This window comes from Epinephelus moara, chromosome 6 (genome assembly GCF_006386435.1).
Source record: "Epinephelus moara isolate mb chromosome 6, YSFRI_EMoa_1.0, whole genome shotgun sequence".
Classification (NCBI taxonomy): Eukaryota; Metazoa; Chordata; class Actinopteri; order Perciformes; family Serranidae; genus Epinephelus; species Epinephelus moara.
In genome coordinates, this window is record NC_065511.1 from 37100781 (window position 1) to 37116578 (window position 15798).

Genomic DNA, 15798 nt, shown 5'->3' on the forward strand with positions numbered 1-15798 from the left:
TGATGTTGAGCTGTAGAGCTGTGTTACTTGTTATGACCTAAGGTGTATTTTAATAAACCTGCTCTTGATTTAATTTATTCTTTCAAGCTTTATTCCTTCTCATCTTATCTGAGTTCTGTTGTATGTTTGTGCTCCATAGATTTAATTGCAAACTACAACTGTTTAGTAAGTTAAAGATGCGTTGCTGCTAACGACAGCTTGAAGTGGCGATGAGGTCTTAAGGTTTTTCTGGAAGGTCTTAAAAAAGTCTTAAAAAGGTATTGAAATTAACCTCAGGATTCCTGCATATACTCTGAGGTTACAAATTGGCATTCACTCCTGACTCTGTAGTCACAGGTATTTATCAGCTCCAACTCCAGTCGGCTCCTAGATGCTGATATTCACTTTTACAGCTGAGCTGCCTGCGTGAGTCTTTCTCACAGTCAAGCGTTGAACAGGATTGATAAGAAAAATATGACATACTGGACACTATAGAAGTTACCTTTGGGACGACAATGTCATTTAGGACACGACGTTGCTGATGTTAAATATCCCTGGAACACTGCATATGATAGACTTGCTTTTTGTGCCCAGGAGCTAACCGTCATGCCACTCCAGTGCAATCATGGCCCTTTCACAAGCTTAATCATCCAGGATTAAACTGCAGTAGCTTTTTGGAGACTTTGTAAAATGAATTTGTCATCATAAATCTGACTCTGATTATCTTTTGGAATTATTCATATATATTTTTTGGACTGAAAACCGTTTTTTTCATTGTTAGCCGTCCATGATGCCTGTTGACCAATCACAGGCTCCGTTCCTGTCTCATATACCAATCAGAGGATGTGTTTCTGACAGCGTGGGCGATGTTTGGCAAACATTCAGGCACTAATGTTGTAGACCTTTTGATGTGTTACTGTTTCAGTATCCGTATCGAGATATTTAGGCAAATATCGTATCAAATTCACAATATTGGCACCATTACAACATTTGCTGCCCACGTTCATAGATTCATGGTAATAAAGGAACATTGCAACGCAGTGCAACAGTGTGGCTCATTCAGGAATACACTATACTTGGTTTTGGATTCACAGGCAACATTTTATTCATTGTTGGTTTTGGTCATTTAATGGGATTTGACTAAATGTAGACTAAAAGCCTTTGCACACCGAGTCTGTTTTTTTGGGGGATTTTTTTAGTCCGTCATCCGAAAAAAATCCTGTCCTCCACCTTCTGTGTATGGTCCACATCCTCCTCTTCATCATCATCCACCTGAATATCACTATCTGACCTGTTGAAAGAGGCTGTCTGAATCATGACATGATCATGTGCGACCGGTTCCTCTGTCTTGTCGTGTCTGTGTCCCGCCGCCACATTTTTTTCACTTGACTCTTGGGCACTGAGTCTCTAAAGACTTTGACAGATGTGAAAAACAGTTTTAATGACGGGCGGAAGTTTTGGACCCAGTGTGTAAACATGATTGACACAACGTGAAGTCGTATTTATTTTTAGACGTGCGACAATTTCAGATAAAAAAAAAAAACAACTGACTGTGCAAAGGCTTTTAATCTTTGATAATACTAAATTGCCTATGCCAATAATATGAGAGTGAGAGGAATTTAAATTTTGCTCTCCTGTGTTTCTGAAAAAGTTTCCGTCTTTTCTGTTTTCCCTCCGTTCTGTTCCCGACACCTCCCTGCTCTCCCTCTCTCCTGTTGCTGGCCCGCCACAGAGCTGGCATGCTCCAGAGATCGATCTCAGGGGCATGATGTTGGTCACTGCTCTTTTTTCAGGCTTTGTTACACAGAGCTCGATTGAAATGGTGTTTTTCTTTCCTTCCCTTCCTTCTTGGCAGCAGAGCAGGGCGGCCTGGCTTTGTGACATGACCTTGTAGCACATTTAAGTCACTTAGGGAGTGTACAAGGAAATGTACAAGACAATTACAGTAATCCTGCATATACAAAGGCCTCAGTGCCCCACAGACACTAATTGAAATGAAAAGCAGAGCAACATTTGGGTGCTATATCATCTCCGTCAGATAAAACAATGAAGCTATTACTAAGCTAACCGAATAGAAAGATCCAGATGGTCTGTCAGGCACCTTGTTCACCCGGTGCTTATTTACTTCTATCCATGACAGGCTACATATGCATCATTAACCTTGTGAAACACCACTGGGCTGTTGTCCTTGTGTTAGGAAGCCAAAGGTTTTTTTTTTTAGGGTAGGGTGAAGAGCGGGTGCAGTGTTGGCATTTAATATGTAAATGGATTCCCAAAGACTTTGAGTCTGCTTTAACAGCCACCATGAGACTTTTAACAGTCTGCAGGTCAGCAGAGTTTGTGCACTCAATTAGGGCTGAGCATAACACCACAGGAGCTAAACTTAGCATCCTTCACAGCTGCAATTTCGCAGATAACACGGTGGTGTTCTGCCTCAAAATGACTCACGTATTTACGTTTCACTCCCATCATAATCATACGACCTGATTGTCTGCCTTTTCTTTCACAGAGATGCTTTCAAAACCAAGTATCAAGATTGACATTTATATCTCCGTAAGACAAGACGCAGTTTCTGTTTGGAGGAAGAAAATGTAACTTTTAATAAACACCCTAATTGCTTGTGTCTCCTTCCCTCTAATTTTGGCTTTCAAAAATGCAATTCAGCGACCACGCCCACCGACGTGCCTGTAATAACAGCTTGTGTTTCGGAGCCCTCCCTGGATAGAAACACCCGGCCACCAGACGGAGACGGCTCCCTGCTTTATTGTGGGATGCCAGTTATTCTCATGTGGAAAAAAAGGCATCTATAAACAAAATGCTTTGTCTCCTTTCAGGTGATCCAGACCAGCAAGACTCTGCTTGAGACCTGTGATGGGGTGTACGAGAGAATTCTGCAAACCCAAAAAGCAGGTAAGAAACGGTCAGACGGCGAGGGAGGATGACCCTAAAAGGCTGTTTCCTGACACCATTAGACACCTGAATGCTTTCCCAGTGGCCCCACCATCTCTCTGAAGCCACACTACACACATCACTCAATCTAAAATTCAATAGATCTGATTATACTTTGCGTATTTGCGTAAGTGGAATTACCATTTGAATCATGTTCAAGTATGTGATCCAGTCAGTGCCTCCCTTTGAAAAGCTGCGGTTCAGACAGAGGTGTTTGATTCATGCCAGTAACAGCCTCTGTGCTGTATTCTAATTGCGAGGTTTAGGGTTCAGAGAGACGAGTGAACTGGACAACATCAAAGCCAACAGATGGCAGTCCGTCTATAGTTCCTCTCCACCAGACGCTCAATACTAGTTAGGCTCTCACATGTGTGTTTAATGTGTTTGTGCTGTCCTGGCTTTCCAGCTTATTGTGACAGGATGACTTAATGTGGCCACGGGCAGAGTGACGCCAGTGAGCTTTTCTAGGAAGTTTGATTGGCAGCTCGTCAGTGAAGGCTTTGCTGGATTTAAGGATATGCACACAGACAGGATGCTGCTGAAGGATGGGCAGCTCTCCTCCTCTGCTGTTGTTGTTTTCAGAGGTCAGTTTATTCTGTGACAGTTCTTGTTCAATGTAACAAGTGTCGCAGTCTACGAGTGAAACCTGCCAATGAGAAGAGTCAGTTTTGACATTAATGTGCTTTATAACGCACTCTCTGGCTAAGAATTCCATCTAAATATCATAGAAGGTTAATTTATCATTGAATAAGCCTGCTGGAGGGGCTAAGTGAGAGGGGAAGGGGGCAGAGTGGGACCATCATTACCACGGCTCAGCTTTATTGGTTTCCAGATGGATGGACTTATAAAATATTCAGTTTCTATTGTCTTGGCACATCAGAGAGGAGGAGGCCTGTCTCTTTTAACCAATGCCACGATCAAAAGCGTCATGCTGTCTTCTCCTTGGTGTTTTCGGTTCAACCACCTTTCCAGCCCTTAACAATTAACCAGTCAGTGGCTTTGGGAAAAAAGACGCTGTGATGTCGAGCTTACTGGCAACAGGAAGATCCCCTGAAGCCTCCGCTCACATCTGTGCAACTGAGAGTTTTGTTTTGACTGTTGTCTGTTTGGTTCAGATTCAGCTGTGGCATGTGAGATTAAAAACGGTATGAAATGAGTGAGTTGTATCTGAGTTACAGTAATGACTCTGTTCGTCCGCACAGCTTTAATCAGCATGTTTCTTGTTGTACTTTGAAGACCACCTGCTGTTTTGCCAGCAGTTACAGACCTACAGTATTTTATTTACAATATGTACTCTGCAAATGTGTTGGCTCAACACATAAATATTTGACATTGTTTGATTCGTAGAGCACAAGTACAAGTGTGCATTGTCAACTGTTGTGCTGCGCGAGTTCTGCCTGTTGCTGAACCTCCATGGGGCTTACATGAGTCACTCTTTTGAAATAATTCAATGTGTTTTAGCCTGACGGAGAGGTCTGCCAGACGTTGTTAGATCTTTTTCTACATCATTACCATCTCATGTTTTAGGGCCCACCAAGCCGACGGTTGGCTGTTGGTGAGCATCTGTTGCCCTGGTTTTTGTGGTGTATCTCAACTGGTGGCCCTCGTTGGCCCTTGTCGGCTTTTGTCTGGAACAGCGGAGCTTGTCTATGAATGAGAGTCACTCTGATTGGCAGTTCAGCTCAGTGCATGAGAAGAGAAATGGAGGTGAAGAAAGTACAAAAACGGCTAAAATCATGACAGGGTGAGGTCGAAACAAAGTTGTTATAATAGTTAAGATGCCATTGAGTTCTTTAACAGAAATGGTTCGTAATTGTTTTGTAATTGTTCACTAGTGCATGGTAAATATGCTTTGTTCTTTCAACATTGTGTTATGTTGTTAATGTGCTAACTGGCTAATTAGCGTCTTGATTCTGTCCTGTTGGTCTTCCAGTTTAACTTTTTGAAGGATGAATACAAACTGCTGCCCCCTGCTGGTATGGAGAGTTCTTTACTCTCACGCAGGTGCAGAACATACCTGCTGGTTGGCGGTTGGCTGAAGTATTTGCCGTTTGTCTAAGCATCGTTTTGGCTGAGACACAGGCGACATGAGGTGACGCAACAGTCAGGTTTTGTCGCTGCTATTTCTTTGTTGCTTTGGTGTCTGGGCCTTTAGAGGGAGCATCACCTAAATTAAGAATTCCTATATGTTACTACAACGGCCCTTGGGAAGTAAAATCAGTAACAGTAAACAAGCTAATTTCTCTTAAAGCCAGAAACTAGTGACACAAGTCTCAAGCTTGTGATTTCAGTATCAAGTCAAAAGCTGCTTCAAAGAGCCAGACTTTGTGGATCCACAGGATGTTTGTTTTTCTTTTTATACCCAAATGAGCTCTTTTCTGTTGTAGTGTTCTCAGTTCTGAAACAGAAAGTGCATCCTCATACATAGAACATTCCCCTGGATGCTCTCAGTGTCATCTAGTGCAGTGGTTCCCAACTGGTCCATTCACGGCATCCGGATTTCTTCTCACTCAAACATCACTATGAAGTATAGTGGTAGCAAATCATCTGATGTTAAAATGTCAGACGAGATGAGAAGTTTTGTTTTAAAACAAAAGTTTGAACTGAGCCATGTTGGTTTAAAAAAAAAAAGCTGACCTTTCAGAATGATACAGACCACTTGATCCATGATCCACACAGTTTAATACATTTGGCGTCACACTTGCTTTTGGCCATGTCGTCATGCTGGGTTGTCTCTGTCAAGCAGCTGTCCATTAGTCACTCACTCTACAGCAGGAAACGGCACTTGAAAATAAATATCTGTGCTGAAAATTCACTGTATTTAAAATAAAGTGTGTTTATCCAAGCATGACACATTTGTGAGTCACTTGTTGGTTATTCAGAATGGACCGGCGACCCACCGGTTGGGAACCACTGATCGAGAACATCTTTCCAAATTCAATTAGACAACTGTCTGTGGCGCAACTCCAGACTTTATATTTGATGACATCACTGATTGGAGTTTTAGCACTCTAGGTGTTGGATTTGGGAGAGTTGAGCATGCTCACTAGTATTTTTGGACTGTCTGAGGCTATGGAAGTAACATTTATGAGTTTTGAAAATGGGCGTAGTTCCTCTTAAAATTGCATTACATAATCAGTAAATTCCTGTTTGAGGACAGATAACACTCCATTTCATGACTTGTCCATTTGGAAACAACAGGATCTGATGCAACAGTGAGCCCTGGTCCTGACTGATAACGCCTTGTCAGAGTGAATCACTCTTTTTCATGAAACAATAGTCAGATGAATAACACAGCAGTGAAAATGCTCAAGTAGACCAGACCTGTTTTTGAAAAGCTTTCACAGAAGCTCTGTGTCGCTCTCGGTCTCAGAGCACCATTATATATGATTATCTAAAATCAGCTGGAGACAATTCAACAGCCAACAATCGCAAACTAGGACACAACAGATGGCAAACTGATGAACTTGAGCATTGATTTATTTTCCATCCCGAACTGACATAATTTTATCCCAGTGATGTGTGTGTGTGTGCACTCATGTACTTGTTTGTATTCCGATGCGTGCATGTGGTGTGGTTTCGTGTGTGGCTGTTGTGTAGAAACTGGGTCAGTGCAAACCCAATTCCCCCTTTACAGCAAGCGGAACGTTCCAGCAGCAACAGCTATTAGAGTTGTGAATAATCCATCACATCAGCTCAGACAGGGCCCACTTTCCCCTCAGAGGAAAAAAAAATGACCTACACAAAGACAGAGTCAGGAAACAGTCAGGTGTTTGCAGCTCAAACGTGGAAGTCACTTCCTCACCTGACACTCTCTCAGGCTCCAATTAGCATTCAGGGCAGATGGACGTCTGAAGCTGCTGCAGACTAACGAGATCAGTACAGGAGATGTTCTTAAATGCCAAGTGTAAATTTATGGGGAGGAGCTGCAGTGACATTTTGCAGAAGACAAAGCAAAGGGCCAGTGTTTGTGTTAGATATGTTAAAATACCTTTCAAAGTGAGTTCCCCAAGATCAGTGAACGGTTTTAAGGTTATTTTCTTATTATCAGAGATTGTACTTTTTTTTAAAAATTTCTGTTTAATCCTGTTTTGTGAAATACTTTGCACTACATCTCCACCTGGATGTTGCTATGCATTAAATCTATCAAATCAAGTTTATTTATATAGCACATTTAAAAACAACCACAGCTGACCAAAGTGCTGTACAAAATAAAAGAATGACACACACATATATAGCAATATAAAATGTACACAAATATAAAACAGAATAAAATCAGTAAGAACAATTACATCTGTAAAAAAGATTATAAAATAACTTAAATATTAAAACCACTAAAAAGTTAATTGAGAGTGGAAGGCTATTCCAAAGCTTCGGAGCAGCTACCACAAAGGCACGATCTCCCTCACCCACCAGCCTCTATTGCTGGGACAGTTACATATTAGTTAACATTAAAGCAGAAACAATTTGGTAAAAAACAACTGTACCAGTTATTGATTATAAAATTTGTTGACAAAGATCCAGAACGTCTGCTGCTTCCAGCTTCTCAGATGTGAAACCTTTCTCCTTTTCTGTGTCATAAAAGATTGTAAATTAAGATGAGACAAATAAGAACTTAATTTATACTGAGAGATAGAACAAAATATGAATAAAGTATTATCAATGAGGTGCAAAAACCAAATGTGCAAAATGTCAGAAATGCACACAGACTAATTCTAAGTGTCATAAATACAGACAGGTTAAGGCACAAATCAAAAATACATACATTTTCAAAGTAAGCAGTTAACAGTTGGGATCATAAAGGTAAACAGGTTAAAGTTAAGGTACACATTTTAATTACATACAATGCTAACAGTAAAAAGGTTAATAGCAGGAATCGTAAAAATGTCAACTGGTGAACGCTAAGGTGCAAATACAAATGTACGCTGTTTTGAAAAATATAACAGTAACAGTAAGAGCTACAGAAATGTATGAGAAGTGGCATATGTGCATATTTGGCAGTTTTTTTGGCTATTGAAGATTAATTATTAATTTTTTTTGGCCTGGCAGGGGGGATCCCGTAAGTACAAATTTAGGAAAAAACGATGTTGCAATGATCAAATCCAGATTACATATCTTCGGTTCGGGACTGTTGGTCAAAAAACAAGTGATCTGAAGACGTCATCTCAGCCTCTGTGATGTGTTTTTCTTTTTCCCCCACATTTCATAGACTAAGTAATTAACCAGCAGATTAAATGATAAATCATAAAAAAGTTAAGATGCAGACGTAGCTGGATTTTTATTAATCAGTCATGGTGTACAGATTCTCCTCAGTTCAGTGTCTGATGAAGTGGCGTTCTATAGTATGATGAGATACAATCATCTCTAGCTGAAAGAATTATCAGTCTGATAAATAATTCAGGTCATGCTCCTCTGATCTGCAGCTCCATACTGTAGTTATTTCATGCTGGAGGCGCGTGAGCATCTGCCTTCATTGTACAGTTGCCGTCTTGCAGCATTACCTCACAGAGATCAGTCTGAAATGCCTTGCTGAGAATGAGCTTCCCCCCTTTCTTGCCTGCCAGACTCCATAAAGTGTTGCTAGGCAACCTCCAGTGTGAGTTCACTTTGTGTGTGTGTGTGTGTGTGCGTGTGTGTGTGCGCGTGTGTGTGTGCGCCTGTGCGCGTGTGANTTCCCCCCTTTCTTGCCTGCCAGACTCCATAAAGTGTTGCTAGGCAACCTCCAGTGTGAGTTCACTCTGTGTGTGTGTGTGTGTGCGTGTGTGTGTGCGCGTGTGTGTGTGCGCCTGTGCGCGTGTGAGATAGAGGAAGCTGTGCACCTTCTTCAGCACAGTCATGGTTCACATGTGCAGCCGCAGCAGCAACCTGAAATCGAAGAGAGAAATAATTGTACATGTTGGTTAGAACACAGGAAATGGAAGAAAAGAGGTTCAAAGATGATAAACGTGTCAGTTGTTGGAGGTTATATTCACGCCTGAGCTCTGGTGGCAGCCTCAGCTGAGAAGCTCTAGAACAGCCCAGCCCCACACCTATTATGGCGATTTCACACCAAGGGGGGTCTCTCTCATGTGCATGCCATGTTTCCATGGCAACAGCACCAACAGGGGCCAGGACCGACTCTGGCTGATATCAGCTCTTCGAGCGGAAATGTGTGCATTCTCGCGAGGAATTTCCAGTGCAGGAGTGTGTGTTACGCAGCGATGGGCTTGTGTGTGTAGTTGGAGCTCTGCTTCATCTCCCTTTGGTTTATTTACATCACTGACTGTGGTCGCCTGTTGCTGCCGTGTCAGGGTTGCACTGTAAAGCCAACTTAACATTAAACATGTCCTTAGTCAGACTCAGTCATGCAAAGTGGGGGAAAAAAAGAAAGAGAGAGGAAGAGAGGAGGTGGGAAAGCTCCTCAGGAGACAAATCCCTCCTCTGTTCGGTGCCTTGATGCTAATCCACAGTGAAAGAACGTCATGTCTGTCTGCCTACGCTGCATCTCTCCTCTGCTTCTCTCTCTGTTTCCGGGGCTCTTTTCTTTTCCCTCTCTTCCTGCCTCGCTGCTTCCTTCAACTCTGCTTTTTGTTTTCTTCTCTGCCTTTGAGTTGTCTTGCCTTTTTGCTTTCTCTTTTTTTCCCCTCCAGTTCACCAGTTTTTGCCTACTCCCGTCCCCTGACATCCCATCAACACCTCGCTGAGATGTGCCGCTGTGCTCTACCCCTCAGCTTCCTAACATTTCACTCTGGGATACAGTTGCAGATTTATGATGGTGAAGGAAGGTGTTGAAAGAAGGCACACATGCTCAGCAGACTGTTCCTGGATGATGGGGGCAACACAGTGAACATTAATGCAACACTGTGTGAACTGTTAAAACAACAAAGACCAAAGAAACCGGATGTATCGTCTTTTGTTAGCTCTCAAATAACTGTCACTTACTGAACAGAAATCAGTTTGGTCACACTTCCTTGACCTTTTTTCAGTCTCTCTGCTTTTCCTAAAACAGAGAGATACTAACATCTTGACGGCAGGTGCTCTTACAGTTACAGTTTCACTTTCTCACGTCTGAAATCCAATCCTCACACCTACTTTTTTCAGACTCAACATGCAGTCCACCTGCCACAGCAGCTACTGCGATCCATTATCACACTGCAGACATACAGTAATGAGAGAGGAATCCTCCTCCACAGCCAGAGAGTCTCTCGACTTCCACACAGCCAGCCCTTCTGCTGCGGGAGGAGACTGTGAAATGTTGACAGTACATGACAGTGCCTTTGCTCTAATGTGTTTCCTCACAGTGACAACAGGCCTAGCACCCAGTCATATCTCCCAGACTTCAGTCACCTCACAGCTGCTCTTCTGTTTCACAAACCACCACGAATTCCAACCACGAAAACTAAGTCGACACTCGTTCTCGTCTGTCTTTGTTTCGCAGCGATGGAATTTCATGAGAACCTCCATGACTTGGCCATGAAGGAGGGGCTGAAGGGCAGGAAGCTGCACAAGGCGGTGGAGAGCTTCACCTGGAACATCACCATACTGAAGGTAAGACTTTCATCCACAGTGGTGGAATGTAACAGAGTAAATTTACTTCAGCACTGCACTTGTGTACAGATTTGAGGTACAAACCAAACACTGGCTCTAGAGAAGGCATTTCGCGTTTTTGTGTAAACTGAAGGCCATCATAGGTTCTCTACATGTAAACAGATCATTGCGATCTACAACCTCATTGCTAGATGCCACTAAATCCTACACACTGCTCCTTTCAGTAAAGGATCTGAATACTTCCTCCACCCCTGGTGACCACTGTGCTGCTCTGACATGTAGCACACTGTTCTCTGTATGTTTCTGTTGGAGTAGCATGTTGTTGCCACATTGCACACTGTGGTTTTAAATGTGTTAATTCTCGTATTCCTGCAACACAGACTGTGATCAGAGGAGGTCAGAGGTCAGGGTCAGTGGTCTTGGGCGGTTTTTCTCATGGACAGTTCTGGTAGCTGCTACCAGCGATATTCCGGTCATATGACAGCTTCTGTTGGAGCTTGGCAGTAAGACTAGTTTCCAAGCACAGTTGTCATGAGGTGCGTGCAAATGGGGCCTTAAAAACGGACCTCAATGACTGAAGGCTGCAAAAATCACCTGTATACATTGCAGCAGTATTCACCCTGATAATCAGACTGAATTACCTTTTGATTTCACTTCATTTATTCAGTCTGACACTGTATACGTCAGCTGATTCCTTGTTGAGACGGGAGGTTTTGCCTTAAAGCTGCAGTTGATAACTTTTACAAAGGTGATAACCATTCAGTAGTGGTTGCTATCAGTTGATCACATTGATAAAAGATCTGTTGATTCAAGAGAAGTTGTCTCTGTAAGTTGTCTGACAACAACTTGTGCAGCTGTGTCAGTCTCACCATATTTAAATGTAGCTTCTGAGATGTGATCAGTGACTCAGAGGTGTGGCAGCAGGACAGCAGACATCTAATATGAGTTTAGTGAACAGCAGGAATTTCACACAGGCGAAGGTTGACACTCTTGGACAATGACTGCAAGATAACCTTGTGTTGTCTACGTTAACTGCCACAAACAACTTTTTCACCAGAAATTCCTTGCGTCTCTCAGTGTGGCATTTATACGGAACAAAAATTTAAACATAACACTTTTGTTTTTGTTCTCATTTCTCTCGTTTAAGTTAAAGATGTAGGAGTTCTTTATGCACACAAAAGGCCAATTTTGGTCACAAATTTGTTAAAATCTGTATGTTTGTGAGCACCTCTCCTTTTCCAAGATAATCCATCCACCTGACAGGTGTGGCATATCAAGATGCATCATTACTACACAGGTGTACCTTGTGATGGTCACATCGAAAATGAGCAGATTAATCACACAACATGAAGACACAGTTCAATCAGGAGAGACAGGAGAGTGAAGTAAAGATCATATTTTATACACAAGTGTACAGATTAACAGAAGTCTTTGGCGCCTGGACACCAGACGCTGGTGGTGGAAGTGGCTGCTGACTCTGAGGCTGCTGAGGGCTGAGGCTGATGAATCCGTAAAGACTGGGTGGTGATGATGGCAGCAAAGAACCATATTTAAAGCAGCAAGATGATAGGCTGTCAGAGGAGGCGTGTCGCTGTGCTGCTGGTTGATTGTGAATCAGCTGATGACTCAATTGACCTACCCAGACAATGTCACCTGAATGGCAGGGTGAGAAAGAAACTTACAGCCTGAGCATGAAAAGTATTGTCCTCCTGACTGACCTTTTGTTAGAGCGTCATATGTCAAAAGTTTTGAGGCAGTGTGCCATTGGCTTGCTGACAGCAGGAATGTCCACCAGAGACCTGAATGCTCATTTCACTGCCATAAACCATCTCCAATGTCATTTCCCTGAATTTGGCAGTACATCCAGCTGTCCTCACAACAGCACAAGTCAGTTATGATGACAAACTGCTGTCAGGTCAAGACCCAAGTGAGGATGATACGCATGCAGATGAGCTTCACTTAGTCTTGTCCTGATGCTTTCTGCAGAAATGTTTCAGTTGTGCAAACCTGATGGTGCATCAGCTCTTTGGTCGGACGATTTTGCAGGTGAAGATGCTGGATGTGGAGGTTCTGAGGTGGGTTATGAGGCCGGTTGGATGTACTGCCAAATTCAGGGTAATGACACTGGAGATAGTAGTAGTAATGATGCTGTTTAATCAGCATGTTGATATGTCACACCTGTCAGGCGGATGGATTATCTTGGAAAAGGATTCTTGGAAACACGGATTTTAACAACTGTGACCAAAATTTGAGAAATATATCTTTCCAGCCATAACAAAAGTCTAAGATCTTTAACTTAAACCTGTGAAAAAGGGTGCAAAACATTGTAAGGTCAAGTGTCTTATACAAACTGGCCTCTAAAAAGTACTTCAGAAGCAAGTTGCTTTTATTCTCAGTCCTGAAAATGTCCATACACAGTGTAAGCTACTATAATTCAGTGGTTTTCTGCTTTCCTGCTGTTTGTCCATCCTTGATTGTTTGTAAATGGAAACCTGTCGAACATTTTTACAGTATTATTATGTATATTATATTTCATTTAGAGCACTTATATAAGATCTGATAATAAAGTAATCAAATTCACATGTAAAGTTATGAGTTACATTGAGAGATAACAGTCTTATGTTTTCTTGTACCAGTGCTTGGTGAGTCACTAGTCTACTTAGCCTAAACCACTCTGCACCACCACGCCTTAAATTTCCACTGCCAACACAAGGGCGTAATTATTGATGAATGACCTTCTGCATATTTATTTGTGGTATTTGCACGTGTTAATTAAGATTACCTCACGAGTAGCTCGGCTATAATTCATCATTTGTCCCCAGGCAATTGAGTTGAGTCAAGCAAGTGTGTGTATTTCATTGCTTGCTTCTGTCCATGGTTAATGGGAGCTTTGCTTCTATAGATTTTATTGTTGGCAGGTGAAGTACTTAAACAGACTTGAGATTTTTGATGATCATTAAAGGAGCATCCAGTAACTGACTTAAGGTCTTGAAGCTTTAAAAATGGCTGTTGCTCAACAAAGCTTTGAACACAGAGCAGAAGCTTTCAAAAGACCTTTTCATACATACGGTGTCATGTAGCTGTGAAGGTTCAAGTTCACATGACAAAACTTTCCTCAGCAACTGAGAATTGGCTCATTAGGGTGTTTTGTGGTTTTGCAAAAGAGATGATGATCGATAAATTTAATTCAGTGCTGAAGATGTGCAAATCTACCTTTTGCCGCTGTGGAGTTACACTGATGTGACATCACTGAATCCAGACTTGTGCCATGTTGGAAATATTGACTGATTCAGACTATGATATGGACATGAGACAGAAATGTAAAAGGTGCGTGACCGAAAGGGGCTAAATAAAATTTCATAGTATACTATGCATAGAGTCATAGTGTGCCATAAAAAGTAAAGTATACTATGACTTTTCTTTTGACAACATGCTATACTATGACTTTTTTTTTTGTGACTATATACTATACTATGACTTTTTTTTGTGACTATATACTATGACTTTTTTTTGTGACTATATACTATGACTTTTTTTTCCATGATTTTGGACGACATACTATGACTTTTTTTCATGATTTTAGACGACATACTATACTATGACTTTTTTTTCATGATTTTGGACGACATGCTATACTATGACTTTTTTTCATGATTTTGGACAACATACTTATGGGATTATCCCTCACCCAGGGGTATCGGTAATGGGATCTAAGCCTTAAAACTGGGCAGATATCGTAATAGATCTCCAATTAAAGTACTGAAATGGCTATTGGTAATAATTAATTTTTAATAATAACTATTAATTATGTTAAATAATGTGATTTAATTTGTATCAAATCACCTTGTGGTGCACCATTCCCGAAAAGGTGAAAATAGCCAGTTAATGGTATCAGTTAAAGTTGTTGAAACGTTTTAATAACTAATTAATAGTTAAATTAATTACCGTAAAGGTTGAAGGATTTTGGAGTTCTTAACATGCAGAGGTTGACTATTCATTCACTCTTGTGCAATATTAGACAGCAGGTATGATTCCAAAGAATTATATTTATTAACAAAGAAAGCAAAGCAACAAAACACACAAACCCTTAATTATATACAAGCATGGGTGTATATATATATATATATATATATATATATATATATATATGTGTGTGTCTATATGTGAGAGAGATGGAGACAAAAGGTAGGTGTGTGTGTGTGTGTGTGTGAAACAAAGTGCTATCTGGCCTACAAAACAAATTGGCTGACAACAGAAAACTACAAGATGGCTAAATCAAAGATGGCTTCAGATCAGGGGAGGGTCTGTCTGACCGTGTGGTCAGGACAAAGACAAATGAAAAGAAGCAAGAACTTTGAGTTGCTTCTTTGGGTGTCGCTCTGTTGAAAGCCAATTAGTGAATGAGTATGTGTTTGCAATATGTGTTGCAAAGGGTAGTACAGAGGATGTTTAGTTGCATGCAAGACTGTCTGTGAAAAGCATTAGCAAACTGACATCACTTAGGTTATTGGTTAGTTGGCTTTGCTTAAGCTAAGTGTAAACAACCACCAAAAAAAACTCAATAAACAGCATTAAATCACAATTGACAAAGTAAAACAGTCTTGCATAGCCTGGAAACTGCAATAACGCTATACCACTCCTTGAATGGATGGAGGGAAGAGTTGCTTCGTGGTGTGCTGCTTATGTGAGCTGGCGTTCCAGGTGCAGTCTTTGCTGTGTCCTTGTTACGGAGGTGCAGATCCAAGGAGGCCAGTTGCTCGGGTGCTAACTCAACTTGGTTCTCCTTGTTGCTGTTAAGTTAGTTGCAAACCTTGTGTGTGGCACACTAACTTCTCTTCGTCTCCAGGTTCTGCTCCTGCTGTGAGCATGAGCGGGTCTTGGTCTAGAAGAAGATAGTATAGCATGTCATCCAAAATCATGAAAAAAAAGTCATAGTATTATAGCATGTCATCCAAAATCATGAAAAAAAAGTCATAGTATATTGTCAATTTTTTATTTTTTTTTTAAATGTCATAGTACAGCATGTCGTCCAAAATCAAAATACCTTAAAAAAGTCATTATGTTGTCCAAAATCATGAAAAAAGTCATAATGTCATTAAAACTGCATAAAAAAAGTCATGGTATAGTATGTCCCAAAGAGCATGAAAAAGTCATAGTATAGTATGTCGTCCAAAATCATGAAAAAAAGTCATAGTATACTATGTCGTCCAAAACTGCATAAAAAAGTCAACGTATAGTATGTCAACCAAAACCATAAAAAAAGTCATAGTATAGTATGTCGTCCAAAATCATGAGAAAAAAATTATAGTATTACTTTGTTGTCCAAAACTGCATAAAAAAGTC

At 41.2% G+C, this 15798-nt stretch overlaps 1 protein-coding gene across 1 annotated transcript in view; it reads left to right on the top strand.

Moving 5' to 3' along the window:
• LOC126391164 (inactive phospholipase C-like protein 2) overlaps positions 1-15798 on the top strand; it is a 54138-nt gene that overhangs the window by 32723 nt on the left and 5617 nt on the right. The window contains exons 4-5 of the mRNA XM_050045703.1: positions 2814-2889; positions 10346-10455. Coding sequence (XP_049901660.1) covers positions 2814-2889; positions 10346-10455 — 186 coding nt within the window. The remainder of the gene's footprint in view (positions 1-2813; positions 2890-10345; positions 10456-15798) is intronic.